Genomic DNA, 15916 nt, shown 5'->3' with positions numbered 1-15916 from the left:
CCCTGAGCCTTCCCTTCTCCAGGCTAAACAGTTTCAGCTCTCTCAGCCTTTCCTCATAGGACAGATGCTCCAGTCCCTTCATCATCTTAATGGCCGCCCTTTGCTGGACTCTTTCCAGTATGTCCATGTCTCTCTTGTACTGGAGAGCCCAGAACTGGACCCAGCACTCCAGGTGTGGCCTCACTAGGGCTGACCTCCCTCCACCTGCTGGTAACACTCCTCCTAAGGCAGCCCAGGATACCGTTACCCCTTTTTTGCAGCAAGGGCACATCGCTGGCTCATGCTCAACTTGGGGTCCACCAGGACCACCACAGGGCCTTTTCTGCAAAGATGCTTTCCACCTGGTCACCCTCCAGCATCTACCGGTGCATGAGCTTGCTCCTCCCCATGCGCAGGACTTTGTACGCTTCCCTTGTTGAACTTCATGAGGTTCCTCTCAGCCCATTTCTCCAGCCTGTTGAGGTCCTTCTGGATGCCAGCATGACCCGCTGGTATATCAGCTACTCCTCCCACTTTGGTGCCATGTGCAAACTTGCTAAGGGTACACTCTGTCCAATCACTCGGATCATTAATGAAGATGTGGAAGAGGATTGGACCCAGCATTGACCCCTGGAGTACAATGGTGGTTACTGGCTTCCAACTAGACTTCGTGCCACCGATCACCACCCTCTGGGCCTGGCTGTTCAGCCAGTTCAGCCACCTCACTGTCTGCTCAAACAGCCCGTACTCCTTCAGCTTCTCTGTGAGGATCTGGTGGGAGACAGTGTCAAAAGCCTTCCTGAAGTCTAGGTAGACAAAATCCCTTGCTCTCCTTCATCTACCAGGCCAATCATTTCATCTTGGAAGTTTCTCAAGTTGGTCAAGCATGACTTCCCCTTGGTGAATCCATGCTGACTACTCCTGATTACTTCTTGTCCTTCATGTGCCTGGAAATGGTTTCCAGGATTAGTTGCTCCATCACCTTCCCAGGGATGTAGGTGAAAGTGACTGACTTGTAGTTCCCTGGCTCCTCCTTCTTGTCCTTCTTGAAGACAGGAGTGACTTTTGCTCTCCACCAGTCTTTAGGCACACCTCCCAGTCACCATGATCATTCAAAGATTATCCAGAGTGGCTTCGCAATGATATCTCTCAGTTCCATCAGCTCTTTTGGGCCCTGATGGAATGGACCCACATCTGTGTAAAGACACTTAGAGGCAATGAACACTTTAACAGTATGTTATCCTCTTAGGTGTTTCTGATTGACACAAAGCAGAGGGTTCTTAAACATCTCCTTTACCGAATACTTCACATATTTAACTACCAAACATAAGCACCTAAGTCATCATACTTGTAAACTACCATATGCATGCAACTAAATATTTAGTAAAGGGACAGACAAGATTGAAATGGTATGAGATTTTAAAGCCTATTTTTGAATAATAGCAAAGCGTGTCTGTGGTATTTTATTTTCCTTGTTTTTCTGGGGAGAGACAGGATTAGTATAGAAGGCTTCTTAGAACCCTGCTCAACTACAATCTTTCTCATTACAGTTAGGGAGATATAGTTTGGAAATCAGTATCAGGTTCAGAGTGACTGAATGAGGATGCAACTGTAGCTGACCAGGATGGACATTTCAATGACAGACTTACCACTGGCAAAAAAACACTTTTAAGTGACAAACCATATTCACTGACTTTCACTGACTTAAATGACAGGCAGTTTAAAGAAACTTTTCATAACAAGATTTGATTGCATAGATCTTATTTTCTTGTTCACATATGTGAACATAATTTCTTGTTCCATATATATGGAAGTGGGATATAAAGGGAGAGAAAAGATTATAGCAGTATTACTTCAGGAGCACTTTTCAATCAATTATGATTACTTTTTTAAAAATCCAGGTCAACTGCATACTCAGTTATATAACAAAAATAACTGTTAAGTTATATATTATCTGCTGTATAAATTCTGTTTAGTACTAATTACATAATTATTTCATTATTATATGTGTTCTAAGAATTTCAAGATATAGCAATTTTTTAATTAATACTCTGTTATTCTTAGAGTGAATAATTATTAAAATGACAGTCAAATACACTTCATATAATTGCATTTTGAAACCTATAAAGTGTATAAAACTGGGAAATGTGGTGACTGATCTTGCTGCTCAGCTGCATGGTACCACCCTCAAAAGCAGTTTCACGATAATGTTACGTGAAAACCTGCCTAATCTGGCAATGCGCCACTAGTCCATAGTGGTTTCAGCCACTAAATATAATAGTCATTTTTACAACGTTGGCACTACAGTGAAACCAAGAACAGATGAACAAAGTTATCAGAGCAACGTGTAGCCAAGTAGTAAAGATTAAAAAAAGGGGGAGGGGAGGAGAAGAGGTGTGCTCCTCCAAAGCCATTGTATGTTCAGTACTACAGTAAATCGAGTAAAAACAGATACTTATTAAAGGCAAGGGACTGAAGTCATACAGTAAACAATGCCGTCCTTGTTTTGGAGACTGATTAGGAGGAATAAAGAACCAATTGTTTACAATGCATAAAAACTTAACGATTTTCCTTCTATTTAAGCAATAGTTCATTAAAAATTAGGTAAATATTCTTGTGTGCTTTAAAGTAGATGTAATAAATTCACAAGCTATGCTTTCCCTTCTGAAGATGGAAAGGGAAAGCATTATGTCGACACTGCTGTCAATATGCTTGTGTCAAATTTCAAGAAATTTTATGTTCTTGAAATAAAATAATACCATATAGTTGATCTTTATTACTCTTTGCTTATAATATGGATAAAAGGCCATATTTTCTTCTAGAACGTCATACTTGCTTTCCTGGACCAATCAAATTTGTATGTGGGACTCCAGAAGAGGTCAAAACAATGATAATTTGACCAGTGACACTTAGTATCCCACTCCTGGAAGCCTGTATCTGGGCACACGCTACAAACAGCACCAAAAAGGCCCCTAATATATAACGCCGTATTTTACACTTTTAAAGAAATTATATTATGTGAAGTGTTGCCCAAGACTGAATTCTCTATTTCCAACCAAAAAAACATGCACCATTTCTGCAGTGAACTGACTTCCAGTAGCACAGAAAAAGAGTCCTGAAAAAGAAATCCTTGTTACGTTTTCATACATTCCTGTGATTCATTGTATCTATTATATGGTTAATGTGCTTCAACACTTAGAGAACTGTCTTCTGGGGAAAAAAGCTTGGTTCCATCTCTTATGTTGTATTTCCACACAGAAGTATTTAATTCTAATGACACTTTGTTTATGAAAGTTTTGCAGAACTATAAAACAGTTAGACATTTATGAAACTTATACGTACAAATTAGTTGAACTGAATTTATAACCAAACTAGCTTATGGCTTCTCCAGAAAAAGAAACGAAGAAAACTCAAATCCTTCATTAAGTTAAAACAAGCAAACCCCTCAGAAAGGCTTAGGTAACATTTCCTGTATCAAAACAGGAACAGTTCTACCCATGTGTGAAAGAAGTAGAAGAACTAAGCTAGGAACTACGCATTCCCCAGAAAGGTGGCCTCTTGAAATGACAAACATCAAAAGTGGTTTTAAGCATCAAGTCCTGTTGATAGGCACAAACTCTAGTCCAGGTCCCTTTCATCATGACCTTTTTTTTTTTTTTTTCTTCCCCCTAAAAAGCATTCTTTTTATACTTGATTTTGTATTACCATAGCTACATGGTAAATTCAAATGCTTCCCACCTTTCCACCCCTACCTGCTTTATTATTTGTACACCATACAGAGAAACTATAGAGGTATTTAAAAGACCAGCAACATAAACTCCACAACAGGCAGCTACCAACATTTTAAACACCTTCGCTGCAAAGTGCCATATTTGTGCATTTTCTTATTAACAGAGGTGTCACTAATACTATATGATTTTTACTGTCTATAAACATATGCCTCAACCTCTTCAGTACCGAGGCATACACACTCAATTAATTTTCAAGAAAGCTCCTGTATAATAGAGTTATATCTGCAACACTACTAGCACTAAATACTTTAAGATTTCTCATAGGGTTAAAATGATAATAAAAGAAAAAGCAAAGTCAAGCTGATGCAGCTTTTCATTCTCTGAAATATCCTCATATTTTCTATTTTCAATGAAAGAAAACCCGTAATGGTGCCTTCCTCATATTTTCCCTAAATCACAGAAATGCTGGTGGAAAATGACCTCTGATACTCATCTGATCCAACCCTGACTCAAAGTGGGGTTACTGCTAACATTAGGTCAGGACAGCTGTGCCTTCATCTAACAAAGTCTTGAAAACCTCCAGGGACAGAGGTCCTATAACTTCTCTGGGCTACCTGTACCTGCTGCACTATGCTCCCAGTGGACAAGTTTTTCCTCATGTTCAACCTGAGCATTCCAAGCAACAATTTCTGGTCATTATTCTTCATTATAATAGCTGTCACTGTTAAAAACAGCTTGGCTCTGCCATTTTTGTAATTCTTCAAGTAGTTGTAGACGACTATTATATTACCCTCTTAGCCTCCTCTTCACCACACTAAACAAATCCAGCTCCCTCAACCTCTCTTTGCCCATCACATGCTGTAGGGTCCTGACTATCTTGATAGTCCTTTGCTGGGACCTTTCCAGTTCTTTAGCATCCCTCAAATTGTGAAGCCCCAAACTGGACACAATAGCTCAGGTGTGGGCCCAATAATGCCACACAGAAGGAAGTAACTTCCCTTGATCTGTGACATATGGTACAACACAGAACTGACAACTACCAGAAATTCCAGATAAGTTGTTGTTTCCAAATAAAAGGCAAAGAATACCAGTCTACATATGGTATAGTATCATAAAATTTGATGACACACCAATTTGTAATATTTTTTATCCAAGACTTGAGCTCAACACTGACACTGCATTTTTGCTTAAACCCTTGGAAAAAACAGGGGGGGAGGTGCAGAAATCTTACACACAGATACTTTTGCAAAAAATAACTCGTGATTCAGCACAGCCTTCCTATCAAAAGGTTTAGATACTCTGTTGTGCATCTTTACTCAGAACTAAACAAAGCCTTTCAAATGAACTGCACTGACAAAGTGATTTAAAAAAATGCAAGTCTAAATAAAAAAGAACCACAAGGGTAAACTATTTAAGGAAATAAGCAGAACAAGAGTAAGGTCTCAACTGTAAGAAAATCACTCACAAGGTGAAAATATGTCAGGGAAAAAGATCTGTGGGCTCTTCGTAGAAAAAAAACCAAACTGATGCCAACTATCACTTCTTTTTTCCCCAATGAAATAATTTTGGAATTCTTGTCCTAAGATGGATGATCTTAGCAATACCAGTTTTGATTCAATTATCTTGCCCCTCTCAGTGCTAGAAGTAGTCCAAGAACTATATTCAAAACACTTCTTTCTTGACTACAATTTTGCCCTTTGTCACAACCAAAAGATTTTGCAGAGACTGTCTTCACAGTCTGCTTCCAGTAGAACCAGTTGGGGATCTAAAGAAAACCTGAATCTTTCCTTATCAGCTCATCTATTCACCTTCACAGTGGCTTGCATGCATACAAACCTGTACAGATGCATATATCAGCATAATAAATAAGGTCTAGCCTATTAGAAGGTTGTAGAAGTAATGGTAATCTCTTTCTTTGTGAGAACATTTCTATCAAAATGAATTACAGATAACTGAATCTAAAATACGATTAATTTAATCTTGAAAAATAACTTCAAAAAGACATGCACTGTAAGCACGGGGCACTGCCCTTTAAATTGCTTTAAAAAACACTCAGCATGTTACAAGAGAGCAATGTGACATCAAGAAAAGGCAGACAAATAATGCATATTGGTTTTTACGAAGTAGTAAGGAACCGATCACCATTTTCTTCCTGAGAAATAAGTGTTTGCACTTATAGATATTTGGTGTTAGAACAGCTAACTAAAAGCAAGATATGCAAGCCATGCAGAGAAAAATAAAAGGAAAAGAAAATGCATGGGATGTGAAGAGAGCAGCAGAAGAAACAGACAGTAAAAGATAACTATGGCGTGAGCCGTAACAGATTCAGAAATAAGGAAAATGCTTTTTACACTGTTCTATACCAAAAGTTCTGAGTATAGCAACTAAGAGCTGTATTTGAAAATAAGTTTATTTACACTGATTTTTTTGTTAGTCCTTAATGAGTAAACTACCTTCTGAGAGCATTGAGTACTCTTCCACATGAATCCTCTAAATTGAATTGTATAAGACAGTCCCTTTTATATATAAAAATATTCAAGCTTTGCATTTTATTAGTATATTTTTTTGATCTCAGAGATATGAAAGCATAGTCAACTGTAGTAGAATCACTCATCATGTAAAATAGCCAGCATTAATCCAGTAGATCACGCAGCCACTTGAACAGTGACAAGGTGTCAATATACTTCATTAATATGGTTGAATTACAACACTACAGAGATTGATGACACACAGTATGCAAGACGATGAATACTAATACTTAAATCCAATAGAATTTAGCCTAAATTAGATTTGTTAGCTGTCAGGCATCATTACATAGCATTATGGTTTTTTCCTATTACCAAACCACTGCAGAGATGCACACAGACAAAAATACTTGAGACGTCTGTGTCTACACACACTACGTGTATTGAGCAGCCTTACGGAAAGAATGCTATACTAGATAAAAGTTTGCCTTGCAAGCTCGTGGCTTCTCTATCACATAGCACAAATACTCACAACAGTACCAATTGGTAAACACAGATTAGCCTACAGAAGCATCAATTTTTCAAAGCTTGATTGCTTTTGTTACCGTGGTAAGGCAGATACCATTAACGTAAGACACCAGTATAACTATGTTTAATCAATTGTTTAGACTAGCAAGCAGTCTTTCTTTTAAAAGGTATCCATGTTCAACCCCCTCGAAAGTTAAACAAATTGAAACATTGTATCAGAAATAGGTTTAAATTAACTTTTAAAAATTGAAACATTGTATCAAAACCAGGTTTAAATTTACTCTTTTTTAAGCACAGTACTGTTATGTCTAGATTTTCTCCCCTAAATAGTATTAAAGCTATATTGCCTCACAGATTACATGTAGACTGTTGATACTAATACCACAGATTCACAGAATCATGTAGGCTGGAAAGAACCTCTGGAGGTCACCTAGTCCAAACTCTTGCTTGAAGCAGGTCAACGTAGATCAGGCAACTGGGCCTTCTGTAGCCCAGTTCTGAGCATCTCTGAGGATGCTCTCCACAATCTCCCTGTGCAACCTGTAGCAGAGTTTTACCACTCACAGGGTGATTTTTTTTCTTGTCTCTAACTGGAATTTTCCATGTTGCAACTTGGCCGCATGGCATCGTCTTATCACTGTGTGCCTATATGAACAGGTTGGCTCCATCTGCCCTGTACTCTTCCATTAAGTAGTTGAAGACAGCACTAAAATCTCACCTTAGCTTCTCTTCTTAAGGCTAGACAAACCCAGTTCTCTCAGTCCATCTCTGTTGGACTCATGCCAGTAAATCATTGTTTTTCTTTTACTGGGGAAACCAAGACTGCACACAGTGCTCCAGATGTGGTCTCACAAGGGATGAATAGAGCTAATAATCACTTCCTTTGACTTCCTGGCTACACTTTTGGAACAGTCTACTATGCAGTTGGCTGCCTTTGCCACAAGAGTACACTGCTGACAAATGTAAAGATGAAGTTCTTACCCATAAACACATTTCATCCTCCATGAGTACTTATGTGAAAGCACCTAAGAACAGAGACTTTTTAGATTTAATCATAAGTGTGGAGGCATACTGGGCCCTTTACCTCTCAGCACTCCACATATATGTGAAATTAATGGAAGGAACTGTCATCAGCTCCCTCATGCACAGAATGTCCTGTTCTCCCACCCCTGTGCCTCAGAGAAAGACTGGAGGTAGAAAGTTGTACAAAGATAACCTTCAAGACCAAAATGGTCTTGCAGAGGGCAAAACCTTAAGGTAAAGAATGTTCCTAAGGATTAATCTTACCATTCCATTCCAGCTTACACTTTAACACAATTTACAAATACAGCTTCCTCCCAGGTAAGTTATTTACTATTTATTTTATGCAAGTACCACCATCATGGCTCCCCACCAACGTGTTTAAGGAATGCTGTATCAGAAATAAGCGAAACAAATTTAAAAAAGAAGGAAAAAAAAAAAGAAAAAGAAAATCTTTGAAAAAATAAACCTAAAACCTGGATAGAGGAGAGGTCCACAAAAAAAAAACCCACAACAAAAACACCCAACTGAAAAAAAACAAACCACAGAAGAAAAACAAAATACAGAACACACAAGTTGGAAAGAGTTTGTGAAAAACAGGCTCAGATTCTTATGTAGAATTGAGGACTTGCTCCACATTCACTTATACAGCTTATGTGTCTTAATATTACAAATCTAATGCATAGCAATTCAAAACCTTAAAAAACTCCAAAACCAATAACAATGAACAACAAAAAACCCCCTACCCCACAACCAAAACCACAAAACAAAAAACCACTAAACCCGGAGAGTGTTTATGATCTGTTAACTCAATGACCTGCCAGCTTGAATTCTAAATATATCAATATAACACAAGTGGCATCAAAACCTCAAAATTTCTTAGTATACTCCTAAGCCTTTTCTTTAGACCCAGGTAGCAAATACAAACCATCAGCAGCTTCCCTTCATTTTTTTTAAGTGAACCTATAATTCCTGTTGGCTTCTCTTTTCCTCCTGATGAATCCCTACTCCTTTGTCTACTATTTCTCCCTTATTTCTTCATGGCCCCAAAAGGTTGAATTTTACTGTCATGGAGTGAGGAAAGCAGTATTCCACTAAAGGTGGAAATGTGTCCTAGCATCAGTAGTTAAGATGAGGCTCAGAAGAAGACTAGAATACAGACAGAACTTCTTTAGAAGATACCAAATCATTTTAGTAAAAATACACTAGGTCAAAATGTGATGCCTTAGGTATAACCTGCTAAAACCATAACGTGGATATATACAAGCTGAATATTATGGAAGGCATGGCTTATATTTTGTTGGAGAGCTAGTAAGAAACTAGTAATGGCATTATCAGATTTAAATGAAAATCTTTGGTAAAGTCTGAAGCAAGACCTGAGATTTACCTTGTCAACCAAACTACCCATTAAAGCTTAACACTGTTTGTGTTACCACTACCAGAAAAAGTCACACTACCAGAAAAACTACCAGAAAAAGTCATTGACCCTTTTTTGCTGCTGAACTTGGGTTCATAAGGACTTAGATGGCACAAGTGGAATCCTCAGAAAACATTACCGTACAAAAGAACACGATCTCCAGCAAAAATACACTGGACATGGAACACACAGTGATTGTCATTCAGTTCCCATGCTCATTTTCATATATTGTAGAAGCAGCACTTTATGCACACGTAAGTTGCATATTCAACTTAGAAAAGACATACTGTTTGACCCTAAAACCAGGAAATGTTAAGAGTTAAAGTCTTTTATTTACACTGTAACAGTTCTGCAGCATTGTTTTAAAATCCTGACTATATGAAAAATGTATACAGTTCTTTATATAATTTCGCAAAATGTAATGGCAAGTTTTCACCCATTTTATAGCAAATTACTTGCTAAATCTAGACTAGTAAAAACAAAACTGATGTGTTCTTACTTTACTTCCTTTGTATGCTTTTTTGATTCTGAATTAATTTTTTTCTTCAAGAAATTCACTTTAAAAAAAAAATCTCCAAACAGAAATAGCAATGGCTTAGAGTTAGTATACACCTACTATCTTTCTAAAATGTATTATCACAACTGAATAGTTGTAGGAACTTCTAAACATTAGAAATGTATGCACTAAGTTAAATGTGAGATATAAGACCTTGCTTTAAAACTTCTACAAAATATAAAACAGAAAAGATCTTACAACGCAAGCAAACACAGAAAATGTTGACAAATCAAAAAACCTGTCTGCTTAGAATTTGCTTAATTGTTCGTTCTTACCTTCTGTGCTTAATCCAGGACTTGAAGTGAATTTTGCTACATCGACAATCTTTACAGCAAACTGTTGCCCTGTTTCCCTGTTGATACATCGCCGCACAACGCTGAATGGACCCCTGAAACACACACACAGAGAAAACACCAATAAATAACCCATTCTCTTTTATGCATTGAGCTACAATTCCATTATTTCTAAACAAAGTTTAGATTCCAACATTCAAGTGTAGTATTTACATAGAAGCTTATACCTCTTATCCTTGCTGCCCATTAAATGTAAAATTAATAATTTTAACTACAGACTAGTGTAAGGAACACCAAATGAGTTTTGTATTTTCCTATATTAAAGACATATTCTCTTACCCTGCCACTTTAGAAAGGCTATACTCTTAGAAACCTTGTGTAATATACTGACATTATTATTAAATTTTAAGTGGACTTTTTTTTTTCCCCTATTTGGATTATGTATCAAAATAGAGGTGAAAAACATTCTTGCTTTCAGTTCTAAGCTAAAGCTTAGAAATTACTATTTGAAACAACTGAAAGGATATTCCTTCAAAACAATGAATGATAAGAGCAACAGAATTGTTAAGTCATGCTATTTAATTTCTTTGTTTTACACAAACTAGGTTTATTTTCAGATTATTTGACATCACTAGATATAAACAACCTCCATTACAATACTTGAAAATTCTACAAAAGCTTACAATTTTCTCTCATCTATGGCACTTAAAGAACCCCCACAAAAGTTACAGATAAAAAGATTTATTAAAATTAGTTCAAACAGATATTAATACTACACTCAACTAATAAAAAGCTAGTTATTTTTCAAAATTGAAATTACATTTGCCAAAACATAAGTTAGAACAATGGCAACCTTTTAAAAACCATCACCACCAATATGCATTTTTGGAAGCTTCTTTTAGTAGATGATTTAAGTTCTTGGTGCTATTTATTTGGTTCTTTTTATTGGGTTCTATTGGTTCTATTTATTTGGTTCTATTTATTGGTTCTATTTATTTTTCCATAAAATATGGAATCTTCCATCCAATGTTAACAACAAACAATACAATCAGATAATTACGGTAGGTCAAACTTTCAAACATGAAAAATTAATAGGTTATGAAAACAGAATAGGATTATTTCAAGACTGCAGTAGTTGTGGCAAATCAATCCTTTTTTACTGCTACTTATTTAATGACTGACATGATAGTTCTAAAGAAATCCATTCTAAAGATTTCTCAAAAAGACGCAAGGGAAAATTTGAGGATGGAAAGAGCCTTTGTTCAGAAGTTCATCTATTGAGTGAACATTTACCTGCTGAGTGAAATAAATGCTTAAATATAGCTTAAAAGACAAATTCTTCCATTCAAGCAGTGAACAGGAAGTTAGTTTACAGGTTTCTGAGCAATGAGATTGCAAAGCAACACAATTCTGAAAATAAAAGGTTCCCTGAAAAGGGAGAAATGTCCCTCTGAGGGCACTTACAAACCTTTATAAGTGGCTTTTGGTATTCCTTTACATACCAGATGATTCAAAGTACGTAATTCATCACACTACCAAACCCGTACTCCCATAGCTAAAATCCAATTTTTATACTCTCTAAACAACATACGTGCAAAGATTTCTTGAAATAGGATCATTTCTGACACAGAAAATGAATACTAAAACCAGTCAATGAATCACAATCTAAACATTCACAAACAAGGAAAATATTTATTAGCACAACTATATACATGTGAATTATGTTGATGTGCTCAAACAGAACTAACTATACAAGAAAACGTATGGGTTTTTTTCCTCTTTCCTTGCTCCTAACATACAATGAAACCCCCCATACTGATGGCTATTTTCTCCTCCGTATTATTCAGTATCTGGTCTTTTACCAAGTTACCACAGATATTTTTAAAAAGATGTCCAAGTAAGACCCTTAACACATAGAATACTTACATCTGTAAATGCAAAGGCTCAACTGACTTCGTTTGGCATTGCAAGGACTACAGTCATTGACTTGGAATCCTCCCCCCACATTTCAAATAGTAATCTTTTTAATAAAAAGTCCCATTTTATATAGAACAGTGTCACCTTCTTGTCCCAAGTCTCTGCTTACCCTTTTAGCATCTATCAAAGTAAAATTGCTTTAAAATAGTATAAACACATTTAAATTATGGTAATTTAAAAACATTTCAAAACCTAAACCACAGCTTTGGAATAACATTGGCAATACTGGTCTTCATTCATAATTGCCATAAATTACTAGAAACTAAATGTATTTCATTAAAATTATCCTTTTTCTTTTCATTCTCATTGTTTTTTCCCCACACAAAGCCTTCCTGAAGACATTAAATAACACTTAACATAATCTGATACAGAATGGTAGATCACTAGAGTGTAGAGACACCTGACAAGACCATATCCTTACTTATAGGTAGACCCCCGACTTCTGTTCATTCACGTAAACTCTATGAATATAAATATTTCTTGCTGTTGAACAAGCCGCTTCCAGATTTCCTAGTTTCCTTAAGTCTGGGCTGGAGTGCTTGCCCAGGCACCTGAATATGTGTACATACTTCAAGCAGACAAGGAGAGATAGCTGGAGGAAATTAAAAAGGAGCATACAAACTGCAGCTCCAAGAAGGATCAGACTTGTGGTCACCCCCACCTTTCTCTCTCATAACCATGACTTATTTTTTCTTTCCATTATGTATTAACATTTTAGAACCCTGACTAGAGCAATTTGCTTCCTGCATATTAAGTCCGGGACAAAAAAATTAAGCATTTTATTCAGTTCTGTAACAGAGAGGGCACAAGAGACATCCGTACAGTCTCAACCATTATGACCATATTGAAACTTAGCTATGCTTTTAACAAAACCTCCTCTACTTAGAATGAAGAATACCAAAGACTCTGAAGTAAATCAAAGGTGCTGTAAAGCACAGAAGACAAGAATTCAGTGATGCCCACAATAAACTCATTCTATGAAATAAATACACCAATTTAGAGTTTCATACAGAAATCAAAAGATTTTTAAACATAACCTGAATATTCAGCTATTTACGAGCCTCAGAATTCCAACTTTTTCAAAACTAGCTCTCTCATATTCAAGGTGCAGACAGCCTAAAATAGTATATGTGATGACAATACATTAGATTAATACATTCCATGACAATAGCAGCACAATAAAGGCTTGAATTTTCCAATTTTAGGTAATTTTAAAACACTCGTGAGAGGTGCCCTCATCAATTAAGCAGACACCATCACTTCCACATGCCAAGTGACAGAAAGGAACTTTTAAATAAATTATGGTTGCAAGTAGCTTTTTGACTTTTTCCTCACAGCTGCAATGAAACACAGCAATTTTACAAAATTATAATAGCCCAGGGTGATACTGTCTAATCTGGGTCAGAAAACAAAAATCCATGCTTCCTAACAGAGTAGTTTCAAACCTTATTTGGAAGTTAAGTAACAAAAGTCTTTCAGGCCACCCTCAGTCTCAGCACTAAAATCACACTCTTCTCAGTCAGGAAAAGGACTACAGTATTTCATCTCTCAAACAAGACAAGGAGCTACTCAACAGTTGTGTCTGCCACTGGGGAAACATATATTGCATCTTCACTAAATGACAATTTCTATAGCTCATTTCACTAAGCCTGCAGCTCAAATTATACAGACGTAAAATACAGAAGTGATGCAGATAGGGGAAAGAACACCTGTAACTCTAGATACAGATCATCAAAACTGTTATAGATAGATCAGACTACTTATTTGTTTATTTATTAAAACAGAGGAACTGAGTTACGTTACACTATAAGACTTCATCTTGTAATAGTCATACAAACTAAAATTATAATTTAATGTGTTTTATATTTCATTTCTCTCTGTGCTACCCTTAACAGACATACCTGCTGAGATACACAAATCTTTGGTTTCAGACCCATCCTCCCACCTGCCCCCAAGCTTTCAAAATCTTTCACTGCAGTTAGTATGCATAAAACAGACTACACTAGCTCAAAGTATGAGAATCATTAAAATACGCAAGTAGTAAGGACAGATGATTTTTTCACTGATATTTTGTCAACATTGGCAGCAGCACACTCCAACACCTGCAATGCTTTGAGTCCCACCTGCAAAGTATACCAAAAACCAAAATGTATTTTCTTAAACTGAAGCTGGGATGCATGCTGATTTTTGCTGTCTACTGCAGATGGAAATCAATGTACTACAATACATTATTAAGGAGGTTATTGATTGCATGTAGGCCATAAAAAAGTGGATAGGAATGCTGAAGACGTGCCTCATAACCAGTTCTTTTCATGCTTCCAAAATTTTAAGTAAGCAGGGCAGGTCTGGATGTAACCTTAACCCTAGTGAAACTACTTTCTGGTGATTAGCTTTACTGTCCAGCAAAGAATAGTTAATTTTATATCAGCTAGTCACAAACTTGAAGAAAATCAATTATTAATTACTCTCTCCTTCAGGAGTGCAACACTTGAATTAGAATAGAATCCTAAAAAATTGAGACCAAAGCCTTTTTTATCATCTCCTTCACTTTAAATTATTTTACTTAGTGTATGTCATTAGGACTTCAAGGATAAATATCAAAAGCCAATATTTTAGGTTAACAGTTGGACTTGATGATCTTAAGGGTCTTTTTCCAACCTAAATGATTCTATGATTCTATTTTGCAAACTTTATTTTTTTATACTAGAATCTTGTTGGTTTATCTGTCTGTTCTGCTTCCTTTCTCCTTTCCTCCAGTCCATGTTGGTGTGCAAGAATGAGAACTGGTTGTGATTAAAATATACCTTGTTGATTCCTAACAAGCACAAATACTTGCAACCAGTAACTACAGCCTGTTCCCTTCCCATGTCCTGAATGAACTGAGCTGACCTGCGGGAATGGAGTTCCTACTGACGGACGCTATAAAGACACTTTCTGAACGCCTATGCTTCAGAACCTCAAAACCTGAGATTTTAAGTCATTTACATATCAGATCACCAAGAATTTGCTCAACATCTCTCTCCCAAGTGAGCCACAATTCTTTGAGGAACTTAATATAAAACTATGCATTTTGGCTCTCAAATTCAGTTTCATTAATTTAAGTTTAAAAAAAAGTAAGAAACACAAGCTGAACATTTTGTCAGGAAAACCAACAACAGTGAACAACTCTTCCAATGAACAGAGTGCTCCTTTAAAAATGAGCTTCCATTTAGAAGTAAAAGGCCTTAGATTCCTTTTCCTTATTTAACAGGCTTAACTGTTAAGAACTTGAAACATGCAATACAGGTCTTAAAGTTACCTTTATTCAACATTTTAAATGGATAACGTCAGTTTGTTGCATTAAGATGCTATAAATGTATACAGATAAAGTCACATAAGAATATATATATTTTTTATTTATATATATATATATATTTTTTTTTTTTCATTGAAAGGCTATGCATTTACTTACCTAAGCAGCAGACAACACTACTTTGTACTAATGTGGTTAATACTTCCAAAACAACTGTATCTAAATTGATGAAAATTGTTGGAAAGAAAGCAAATTACAACCACATTTTATATAGAGAGATCTTTTCCCTCTTCACTCATCCATGTCATTTATAATATATACTTGTTCTTTAATTTTCCCTTTGATTGAAGTGAACCTCTTTTGAAAATTAAGTATTTCCAACAGTAATTAAAGCTGCAGTTTGTCACTTATATCAGCGCATTTGCACATGGAACTGCAGCTTAAAACAGTGATTGAACCTCTCTGTGAACTAGCACATTGGATTAGAGGGCATCCACATTTAAAAAACCATCACTGGCAATTTTGGGTAGACATTTTTTGTTTTATTCTCAAAGGAAAATTTAAAATACTGCATTATTATGACTGTGGTACAGAAGAACATTTGGGTTGAAGATCTGATACTTCTTTAGAAAATTAGATATCCCAGTACAAGTAACAA

The 15916-nt window shown here is 36.2% G+C and overlaps 1 protein-coding gene across 3 annotated transcripts in view; it reads right to left on the bottom strand.

Annotated features, from left to right (window-relative positions):
• CASK (calcium/calmodulin dependent serine protein kinase) overlaps positions 1–15916 on the bottom strand; it is a 226215-nt gene that overhangs the window by 155669 nt on the left and 54630 nt on the right. For all 3 annotated transcript variants that reach the window (XM_075520149.1, XM_075520153.1, XM_075520155.1), the window contains exon 2: positions 9972–10084. In XM_075520149.1, the coding sequence (XP_075376264.1) occupies positions 9972–10084 (113 nt within the window). The remainder of the gene's footprint in view (positions 1–9971; positions 10085–15916) is intronic.

Source organism: Mycteria americana, chromosome 1 (genome assembly GCF_035582795.1).
Source record: "Mycteria americana isolate JAX WOST 10 ecotype Jacksonville Zoo and Gardens chromosome 1, USCA_MyAme_1.0, whole genome shotgun sequence".
Classification (NCBI taxonomy): domain Eukaryota; kingdom Metazoa; phylum Chordata; class Aves; order Ciconiiformes; family Ciconiidae; genus Mycteria; species Mycteria americana.
This window is presented reverse-complemented; position numbering and strand designations above follow the sequence as displayed.